At 31.7% G+C, this 11,874-nt stretch overlaps 1 protein-coding gene across 1 annotated transcript; it reads left to right on the top strand.

Annotated features, from left to right (window-relative positions):
* Positions 1–4,125: 4,125 nt before the first annotated feature.
* LOC127700075 (uncharacterized) lies at positions 4,126–11,374 on the top strand. Its single transcript, XM_052203543.1, has 2 exons — positions 4,126–4,232; positions 10,369–11,374. Exon 2 carries the CDS (start codon positions 10,375–10,377, stop codon positions 11,110–11,112), a length of 738 nt encoding a protein of 245 aa, XP_052059503.1. The 5' UTR covers positions 4,126–4,232; positions 10,369–10,374; the 3' UTR covers positions 11,113–11,374.
* The last annotated feature ends 500 nt before the right edge of the window (positions 11,375–11,874 follow it).

Here is an 11,874-nt window from a genome sequence, read left to right as displayed (position 1 = left end):
TCCCCCCTTTTTTATTTAATATTGTATATATATTGTTTCATAGATCAAATTTATTTGTTCAGTGTATGTTTGCTTGTTTTATTTAATGTCTTTTTGATTGAGTTAAGCCATTTCAATTGATATTTTATAGTGTGTCATTCTATGTTGTAATGTTACACTACTATTTCAGGTTAGGGTGAAGGTTTGCACCTGTTAAAATGTTTAAACCCACTGCATTTCTGTGCACCTGTCAGGAACCTGTTGTTCAGTGGTTGTCGTTTGTTGATGTGGTTTTTAAGTGTTTCTCGTTTTTTTATATAGATTAGACCGTTGGTTTTCCTGTTTGAATTGTTTTACACTAGTCATGTTTTGGGCCTTTATAGCTTGCTTATTCGGTGTGAGCCAAGGCTGAAGGCAGTACTTTGACCTATAATTGTTTACTTTCACATATTGTGACTTGGATGGAGAGTTGTCTCATTGGCACTCATACCACATCTTCTTGTTTCTACCTACTTTGTATTACAACACTTCTTCATAGATGATGATGGATGGGGTTTAACGTCCAGTGGCAAATATCACATGCATATCAGGGCGTGAACATGTTAAAGTAATATTAACCCTACTTTGTATTACAATACTTATTCATAGTTGATGATAATGATGATGGATGGAGTTTCATGTCCAGCAGCAAATATTACATGCATATCAGGACCAGAACATGTTAAAGTGATTTTAAGCCTACTTTGTATTACAACACTTCTTCATAGATGATGATGGATGGAATTTTATGTCCAGCAGCAAATAGTACATGCATAAAAGGACGAGAACATTTTAATGTGATAAGAACCCTACTTTGTTCTCAGACAAATAGATGAGATCAGATGCAGTAGTAGATTACTGATATTCAAAACTGATAAATTCATTTTGAATTTCCAAACCAAGAGAAAAAACCTAAGGGAATGTCATAATCTCATAAGATTTAGTGTGTTGATAAGATAAAGATCTGATATACATGCATATAATTATATGCCAATTAAGACTTAGTCAAAAATGTTGAAATGGGGAATCGTTACAGATCATTCTTACGATCTAATGTTGCAAAAACATTCCTCTTATAGTTTGAGACGCAGACATACATCATATTGGTCAACTTATCTTGGCCTTTTTTATCTTGCTATGCATAATGGTTTGCTCATTGTTGAAGGTGATACTGTGACCTATAGTTGCTTACATCTATGTCATTTGGTCTCTAGCTGATAGTAGTCTCATTGGCAATAATACCACATCTTCTTATTTTTATATTAAGTCCTACATCCTACTAGTAGTTCATGTAATTTACACTTGTATATTTTAGTCTCGGTAAATAATCTGGGCAAAGGCACATGCATGGCCATGTAATGTGTTTGACATAATCATATTGCTGTGTGTTTTTTATTCCACATTGGCTAGAGGTATAGGGGGAGGGTTGAGATCTCACAAAACATGTTTAACCCCGCTGCATTTTTGCGCCTGTCCCAAGTCAGGAATCTTTGCCCTTTGTTAGTCTTGTATGATTTTTAATTTTAGTTCATTTATATGTTTCGGAGTTTAGTGTGACGTCCATTTTCGATGAACTAGTATACATTTTTTAAGGGGCCAGCTGAAGCCCGCCTCCGGATGCGGGATTTTCTCGCTGTGTTGAAGACCCATTGGTGACCTTCTGCTGCTCTTTGGTCGGGTTGTTGTCTCTTTGGCACATTCTCCGTTTTCATTCTCAATTTTATAATAACAAAAAAAAGTAAGAGAAAGAATAAACAAAATCATCAAGGCAACATTCCTCGCCATCTCAATAACCATTTTGAAACCATCAGAAACACCAATTAGATTCGGTTCCTAACCTAATATTGATTTACCATTACATATTTGATAAGGAATAGAACAAGACGATTTAAACCTTAATTTTTCTTGACTAGAATATTTCAGTGTAATTTAATGTTAAATAGACGAAAAGGGGGAAAATTTGCTAGAATGAAATACTGGTAAATTTCAGTCACTGATAGATCTATACGAATTTCTGTCGTCTTTGACTTGTACATAACAATCATTCTATTGGTGGTCTTATGGTAGCATGCTGGTCGCAAGCATGGGAGGTCAAACTTAAAATAGATACAAATGTGTACACTACAATGAAAAGTAAGAGCACAATTGGCCATCCCCCACCCCAATCATGGTCCATTTATGAGATATTTGATATTATGCACAAGATAAGAGAATACTTTTTGTTTGAAAAAAATGGTTACAATTACCCTATATACAGAAAGAGGATATTTCTTTTCGTTATAAACTGATTACCAAAAGAAACTCGGCACTTAAAATTTTAAGAAATTCTGTGAACAAAAAATATTAATAAACTATTTAAATATTGGTTTTATATCGGGTTTACCTATTAGACTTTTAGCTATGGGCCAATTTGCTTGTAACACAAATTTAAAAGTTGATGGTTTTAGATGTTAACTTAGACACTGTCAAAAGAGAAAATATTATTACAGTGTCTAAACAACGCTTTGTTACAATGAATGAGATGCATAGCCTTAAGGTTCGTCATTACTTTTTGTCTAAAGTTTCTATCTATGCATATTGTTCATATTAATCAGAGGGGAACATCTCAAAGACTCCACTCCTTAGTTTATTTTGAAACCTTCTGTGTCGCCGAAAAATATGAACAGGATACGTTTTAATTTTCTAAAACACATATATCCATTGTACTTTAATACTTCTATAGTTCTTGGCATATTTGATCGCTGGGAATAACACGAAAAATTCAACAATTCACAAGTGATACGCTCCGAGGCTCAAATCGGTTGTTAAACTTCAGAGTATATATGACACTGCAAAGTCATAAACAGTACCGGGGAGGGGTGCAAATTATTGTATAATGCCCAGAGCAAACCTTACATGAATTTCTCTGCAGAAAAGCAAAATATAAAAGTCTTGCTTCAAGCTCTAAATTAACTTTATAGGGGTTCTTACCAAAAATTACTAGACGCAATGATTGAATAACAACGGTATATTTATAACATGCATTTAAGTCTTTCACTTCAAAGGAATGATTTAAATGGACAATTTTTAAACTAGTTAGGCTTTTAAATGATATTGCCGTGAACAAAAATGGTGTGAAATACGATTTTTTGTTTGTTTTAACTCTTGCATGTGGAATCATACTTCCACTATACATATTTGAATATTCCGAGCGTGTCACACATGATTAAAGTTTACTAAAGACTAAAGCACAGTTGGTCATTTGTTACTAGTATTTGGAGTTTGCCACCGGTCCTGATTTTCTTTTCTTTTTCCTAGCACCATTTACCAGAATTAAAATATGGTCATCTATTTAGCGTTAATGTCCTGAAATAAAGTTTATATGAGCCATTTTGTTAATTCTATTATAAGTTGGAACGATACAAAAAAATATAGTAAAACAATCTTTTCCTGGAAAAAACCGAACTAGTTCAGCTTGCCAAGTTGCAATTTACAGATATTAGAGTTGTAAACTTTATAACTATGTTCATTTCTTAACAATAAACTTTACTATTTTTAAATAAACTTATCTACTAAAAACTTTGATAATTCTTTATTCGTTGCGAAGTAGCCTTTTGTGCACGTCTACACGTTGTCATCAATTTTATAGTTAATTATCCTCTGTGCCGGGTCGCCAAGCGAATTTTGTTAATGGAATCTGGGACATAATATATGCATGGACACTAGTATACTATTCCCATGAATTTTTACTCACATATTTCATGTCAAAACCTTTTTTAGCCGATTATAAGATATGTTTTTTTCTTATTTTTGAAGGCCGTACGGTTGCATATTATTGCTTACATCCACTTCATTTGAACTCTGGTGGATAGTTGTCTCAATAGCAGTCATACCGCATCTCGTTATTTTTATATTCCCAGCTGATGAAATGCAACAATACATAATGTATGTCTTACAAATCTACAAAAAAAACTGTCCTCATAACCATTGCAACAGCTGCTGTTGTCACAGTTTATACAAAAACTATCAATTATGTATAAGCAATAAATAAGCCTTATTAGTAAAGTCAATCAGCTGTAGGAAATGATAAGTCGTTAAGGTCATGTGTGCTATAACATCCAATCATATGGCTTCTTTTCGTCAAGTATCATTTATTCATAATTCATGTAATTTGTGTACTCCGGAAAATCTGTATTGATATTTTCCTGTATAAAAACAAGGACATTTGATAAACGGTAAGAGCTTTGTTTTTGTTGATATCAAATTATCGTTTAATTTTGGATTTGCAACAAAACGTAGCACTCTTTTTAAGTTCATCATTCGAATATTTTGACTTTGTTGAATGTTTTTAACTGTTTTTGTTAAAGTTTTAACGATTTTTAAATTAAGTTTGGTATACAATGTACAGTTTACAAATAGAGTCTTCTTTCACATTTTAAAACATTGTAAAATGTTATGCTTAATTTGAAACAAAAAAAGATGTCTGTATTTTTTTTTTAAGTCTATTGATGAAATTTATTCATGATGGCGGAGAAACTTCCATTTTGAAACAAAAAGTTTCGTAATGAATCATAATTGTATTTTACTAATAACTGGTCGTTTTTGTACTATAAATGTTTCAATGATATTAAATATGTAAAAACTTTATCAATATTTGAACCCACTAGTAAAACAAACATTGTCTACATGCTCTTCCAATTACGTATGTAAAACGGAAAACGAAGTAATTCATATTTTTGATTGAAAAAATGTATTATCTAAGTATTGTTTATCTCCGGATGAACATAAATTTGGTTCACATTCATGGGCCATTTATCTTAATTTCATTGAAATTATAGTAAATAAAAAAAATCACCTTTTAGCAGCAATTTTCATTCAAATCAGAATGAAGTCATGAAAATTGGTATGAAGGATTGACCCTGATACACTGCATTAATGGGTAATTTTTTCATCTTTCTTATACCTCTATTCTAAAAAGTATACTTTAGTTTCTTGTAAGATTCCATCTCGAAATAAGAATAGTACTGTTGGAAAAAGGAGTGGCTATATGCACCAACAATGTACCGTAACTTTGTTTGGTAGTCAAGATATAAATCGCGTATATTTCTATTTTTCAATCTTTTTTTTTTTTTCTTCTTATCAATTGACGAAAATTTAGCGCAAATTAATTGTGTTAATTGAAGATAAAAATGAAAAAGTCTACTTCTATCTACATGTACATGCATATTTCACTCTTACAGAACAGATGGCTATACTAATGTACAGGAAATAAGTTGAAGTGTATACTTCCACAATCATTAAAAGAATACACAACTCATCATTATTTGTGAAATAAACATATAGTGTGTTAAATATCTCATTCAAAACAGATTTATCACTACAAAAAGAAAATTATAATTGATTCAGAGAAGATTAATGGCAAATCCACCTTAAGACTGTTAGTTTTGATAGTAAATACTGTCAGGTGCAAATTAAGAACATAACAGGCTTCTGCACATTGTTTTCATTTGAGATAAATCATTACATATCAAACTGTTTCTGGATTTCAATTACCATTTTACGGTTGCATCTGTGGTGGTATGGCTTTTTTAAAACTGCATCATGATGCATGCATTCAAAAGACACATGCTAAATCTCTAGCTCTAGATTCCCAACACAAAAAACCGCCATGGCGTGCTTTTTATATCTATCATTCCATTTTCAAACTTATTTTGTATTAGCAGTGTACTTTTTTAGGTGTTTTTTAGCATCGGTCATGTCTCAACCTCGCTTTCTTTGACATGCTCAAGTATTGTGTTATAGGACGTATATATATTGTCGAAGACTGAACTTATACACTCAGCACATTGCAAAAAGGATACTACCCACAAAAAGGATACAGACTATGTTTTGGCTATAGTTATATATACTGAACAATTTAAACCTTTATGGGAATGGTCTCCAAACAGTTCGACTCTTTTTACCACTATTTTTTTCCACAGTTTATAGATAGAGGGCTAATAATATACGGTATGAATGAGTTTTCGTATAATAGTCTTTCCAATTACGATAGCACCGAAAAGGAGAGGGAATATGCAAAAATTCCTCATGAAATCTCTAATAATTTACTTCTAATACTTCGACACATTTTTTTATGTTGTAAAACAGTAGACGTTGATGGTTGAATTTATCTGTCTGTTGAATAAGGATGGTATACCGAGGGTGTTTTCATGTTCTTATTGACACGTTAATGTACATATTTGATATTTACCACTGTTTTATGCTCAGACTTGTCAAATACTCTGTATGTCTATCCATAGTGAAGTTTTTATATTCAGCTATTTAAAATATATAAATTAAGACATATCCGTCTATATTTATTCAATCTTTAAGAAATCACTGATATAATTTATCAATGGAACGCCTTAAAATGTTACTTCGATTTAATAAAAGAGAAATTTGGTAGAGATGATAATTATTCTCATATTTCTGTATAGAATGACTCTCATTGTATGTGGAATTTTTTACAAGTTATAATTGTATAGTGTACTTGTTGAGAGATAAAATTTTTGAAGAAAAAAACCTTCGAATTGAATTCAAAAATACATGTATAGATATGCATATATCGATTTCAATAACAGTTAAACGGCGTGTCGAAGTGCATATACGCATTAAATATATTGCTTTCAATTTGAACTTATATGAAATGCACTTGAAGAATTGTTTGCTTTTCCGTGTGTGATTCAACATGTTTTCAAACATGTTCTTTTCGTATCATTAATACAAATGCGAGGAAGTATGATTGTTTATAAATGAATCGGTTTCCAGTCGCTCATTTCTGATAACTACATGAAATATGCATAAAACTATTGGAGTGTAATGCAAAAGAAAATCCCAGAGCTTATGGAATGGCAAATTTGAATTATTGATCCAGTATCCCGCTAGGGATCTGACATCTAAAAACAATTTCCTTATCTTAAACAAATGATAATTTATATGAATCAACAAACAGAATTTACAGAATATAAAACACGCGGTGTAATTTGCATGAATTATACGATAATTATTGCCGAAACAAAAATCGCTCATTACTTCCTTCGCTGAAACTGAACATTATATGTTTACATTGATTATAGTATCCAAGCGAATTAGCAAATCTTTCCTATTGAGGTTTGTTTGGATGAAATTTCCTTATTTTTGCAATAAACAGAATAGTGATATTTTTTTTCACCAAATACTTTCTGGCTTTCGCCATTTCAGAATGTAAGTGGGCTCATTGACATCCAAGAAAATATTAAAATGGGTTATAGGCGCATCTCGAGAGGAGGTGCCGGAAGAGAATCCCATCTTTCCACGGGTTTGTTTAAATAACGTAAAATCGGCGACAATCATACAAAATTGAATCTAGCTTGAATCCTTAAGCTTCCCTTGTTTTAAATGTCTGGAAACGCGTCTGATCTTTGTCCTTCTACCAACGAATAGAAAATAATAATCTAATGACGGATTGTTCTTTATTTTGTCAAAAAACATATATGGAAAAAAAACGGACAGAAGAGTGATTCATAGCAAACGGTTTTGAAGTTGAAAATCTCGAGCATATATAGCTAACTAGCATTCCTGTTTAGATATAAAAACACAATATCATGGTGAACCTTTGACCATTTGTGTGTCCGTAGTGTAAAAACTAGCTAGGCTAACAATTTCGTCCATTCATACAAAATTATGCACAAAATAATTCCTATCATGAATTTGCAAGAATCATATAGCATTTTTCTTTTTTATATTTGGTCATTCCCAATAAGTAATCCTTTTCCCTGTCTTAACCTCACGAACTTCCGTGCGCAGAACAATAAATTATTTTGTGCAAATAGTTTCGTCGTTTTAATCATTTATAATGTGATAAATGGACATCATAATAAACGGATACTGTACAAACACTGAAATATCATTCTGACATTTAGAAAATTGATGTTAATTGCATATGTCGCATGACAAAGCTATTGCAGTCGTCAAACCATGGCATGTAAATCTATTCGATCGAAAAGAAATGACTGTACGAAGAAAAAGCATTTCCCATCATTAAGATTCTTCCATAACATCACGAAAAGGAAGAAGGAATATGAATATAGGGATGCTAAAGTAAAACTTCAAACAGGGACTTGAAAAACTTGTGATGTTGCCTTCTGATTGAACTTTAATTTGGCAGCAGGCACAGCGTAATGCATATGTATGTTAATATTAAAAGTTAAACTTAATGCAGGCATAAAAGACCTCTATATTCATATGTGTTAACTTCACAGATATTCCATTGTTCGAATATTACATAAATATGTTCAAAATCAGTCTGGATTTAAAATAAATACTTGTTAAATTTTCTCTTTTGTCGTTTAAATATATATAAATAAGGACAAGTTTATATTGTCAATAGCTTTCTTTGTAATAGATATAGCTACACATTCCAAAATTTACCTACTTTATCGATGAATGAGTTGATTATATGGTTTGGTTTTACTTCGTGTTATAATGAAAGAAATTATTGTCATTTCTTTTGTTCAAAATAGAGAACGTGACCCTTCAAAAAGAACACTATAGTCAAAAGGGTCTTCCTCAAATTTGTATTATGAACGTTTGATCTTAATGTTATGCAAAGCTGATCGCCAAATAACAATAGACTTTCAAACAGTACTTAAATTTGTTTTCTTGCGGTGTGAGTTAAATTTTATTTAGTTTCGCTGAAAATACTTCATTAATAGTGGAAATTGCGTACAGGCTACATAAACAACCATTTTGTTTCAATTTTCCTGTGTATGGAGGTCATTGGTACCTCTATGAGAAACACTTGGTTCTGTAAACTTTTTTGGTTTTCTGTTATCAAATTATATATAGTACAGTGTACAACGTAGTTTGTATCAAAATACAAATATCTTTTCTTCCAAATTAAAAGGTCCATATAGGGTAATTCAATTAATATGAATCACAAAGACAAAATAATAAAAAATAAATATATATTAATACAGTTGTTATTAAGAACCTTGTATTATTTAAACTTTTTTTAATTTATATTTGTTGTTCAGGACACTAAAACGATCAGATATTGATATATGTATTTCATTTATGTCAATATGAAATCACGATAATCCATTAATTTGATAAGTTGATCGATAACATCAATGTTTGTGGTCGATATGATTGACATCTGATCTTTCAAAAAATCAAAATAAAATGATAAAAATTGGGCCTGTGAACTTATACGTTCAAATGTAAGTAAAATATTATCATTTTACTTGGCGTTGTCAGTTTGTCTTCCACTTACGAGTTTTGAATGTCCCTTTTGTATCGTCCGCCCCTTTTTTCTACAGTGTCACATCAACTGCTAAGGGAAAATATAGTATCTTTATTCCTATGCAGATAAAGCGCAAATGTCCTTTTTATTTAAACAAAAATAAATGTCTTAAAAGTTTAAGCGCGAATGTCCATTTAAAAAAGCGCAATGGTCCCATAAAAAAGCGCAAACGTCCCTCGCCAATATTCCAGAAAGAAGACAGACAACATTATATATATTAGCGTTGAAAATGCATAAATTAATTTTCTTCCAATTATATACGACATGAATGAAAGAAGATGTGGAGTATACGTCAATAAATAGTAACACAAGGAAACAAATAACTAAAGGACAGTTTAAAAGCAACACTTTTAGCTTTTCTTCAGTAAGCGATTAAGTTTTTTTTGTCCGATGGCAAATCCTTTGAGGTACACCTTATTATAGTTATTTTATTCAGTTGATACCATGCTTTCAAATAAAAATATCTAGTATGTGAAAACTGTATTTAAAGCACTTCTATTGGACTAAGTTCCAATGAATTTATCTAACCTCGGTGCTTTCAGTACAAAAAAATGTGAATATTATATGTTTAGTAAAGGACTAATGTAGTCTTCCCTAGACATGTATATATAGATATGAATAAAAGAAGATATGGGTCGTATGTCGAAGAGACAGCAACCCACCGGCACAAAAAAAAACAAAAGATAGTAGTCTAAATAAAAAATATCAATCCTCAAATCTATCCAGAGTAAAAATAACGATCAGTGAACAGAAACTATCCATGCCACCAACCCCCAGAATCTTTAAATAACATGGCTTCAGTTTTGTTTGAGAAATTGAATATTAAAAAAAAGGAAATACCTTTTAGTATTTAAACATTTTTCAATAATACACATATACATGTATAATTGGTGAAGTTGTCTGATTTGTGTTCTGTCGAGTCAAAGATAAAACGTTCGATAGACGTGCTATTATTATACTTAGTCACTGTGATGTTTTAAGCTAACTTTACTTTCTTATAATTTAAGAAACCATTTTTTAAACATTAATATTATTGTAATGTGTTTTAGGTGGCTATGGATGAGCAAATAATTGATTTGGAAGAAATCGTTGAAAAACAAGCATGGGATTTATATATGAGCAGTAGAAAGAAAGGATTTCCAAAGAAACGAAAAGAATTGAATTTAGTATTTGACTGGTCTGGAGTGTCTTTTGTAACCGAACAACCAACATATTCCCAGACAGGAAACCCACATTTTGAATCGAACGTTATATTTAGGTCCGTCTTCGAAAATCAAAGTGCTAGTCCGCAGACTCATTCTCTTAAAGCCGAGCGCCAGACTGTTGCGGAGTGTAAAAGTACCTTGTCAAAGGGCTACACGACAAGTTTAAATATGGGACTAGAAATAGGGGCCCCAGAGGAAATTGCAAAGGCTTCAATAGGATATTCTAGAGGGTATGAGGTGGTCAATGGTAGAGAGACCACTAACCAGAAGACATTAACATGGTCAAGTGAAGGGACACTAACTGTCCCTGAACATTCAAATTTGACAGCTGAAATTCATATCAAGGAAAAACAGTGTGGATACACATTTAAAACTCGTGTCGCCATACGAGGAACAGTTGTAGTGAATTTCTACAGCAGAAGAGATAATAACAAATATTTAATGGTGTTCACAGGAGATATGAAAGAAGTTCTTTTTGATGATAAAACTATACCAGACTTAAAGACAGAGGGAAGAACAGTTTTTATTGATATTGAGGGAAGCTGTGATTTTAAGTTTGGAATTGAACAACAGATTGTTATATCGTAGATGCATATCCGTTATGCATTTATAATTGCATTCGTTATGTATCAATGTGTTCAGGAATATTTTACTTGATTCTGAGCCAGAGCTCTGTTTTGGAGCCGACATGCAGTAACTGTTGTAGCCGGACTGTGATTTTCTGATGTATTTTCGTAATCAGACATTTATTTTATACAAATAAGTTTTTACATATATATTATTACGCTTATATTGCTCAGTCTACCCATAGTACCGTTTTCTATATAAAAATGCATTTCAATAGATTTTATTCAATTGTTGTTGTTAAATAAGTCAATTATCTTGCAGAAAGTGAACGACTGTTTACCTCTGTGAAATAAAAAGAATTAAACACTCCACTGAGACATACTCTGCTTCTTTGAAATTTCCTGTATCTCAGGGAAATATAAGTCCTTTTATTTTACTTTTTTTATTTCCACTAATAAGTTCGAGCCCTAAAGTTTTTTTTTTTATATCAATTGAATAGAAACACATGAAGCATATTCTTTCAGACATTAGATGTATATACTCTATAACGCTTTTGCAATCGGTTTTTAATACGTATTTTCAGACACTATAGAAGTAGATTCCACTTTATACAAAATTATTCTGATCAAATGCCTGGAATTATAAAAGTTTATGAGTGGTTGCGCAATTAATAATGTGACATATCTAGCTATGCATAGGGTTATTAGCTACTGCTTTAAAGTATACGAGACTCGGATTAATTGAGTAAGTGAGGTCTGCGCCTTAAACAAATTATGAGAGCAG

Source organism: Mytilus californianus, unplaced genomic scaffold (assembly GCF_021869535.1).
Source record: "Mytilus californianus isolate M0D057914Y unplaced genomic scaffold, xbMytCali1.0.p SCAF_48, whole genome shotgun sequence".
NCBI lineage: Eukaryota > Metazoa > Mollusca > Bivalvia > Mytilida > Mytilidae > Mytilus > Mytilus californianus.
This window is presented reverse-complemented; position numbering and strand designations above follow the sequence as displayed.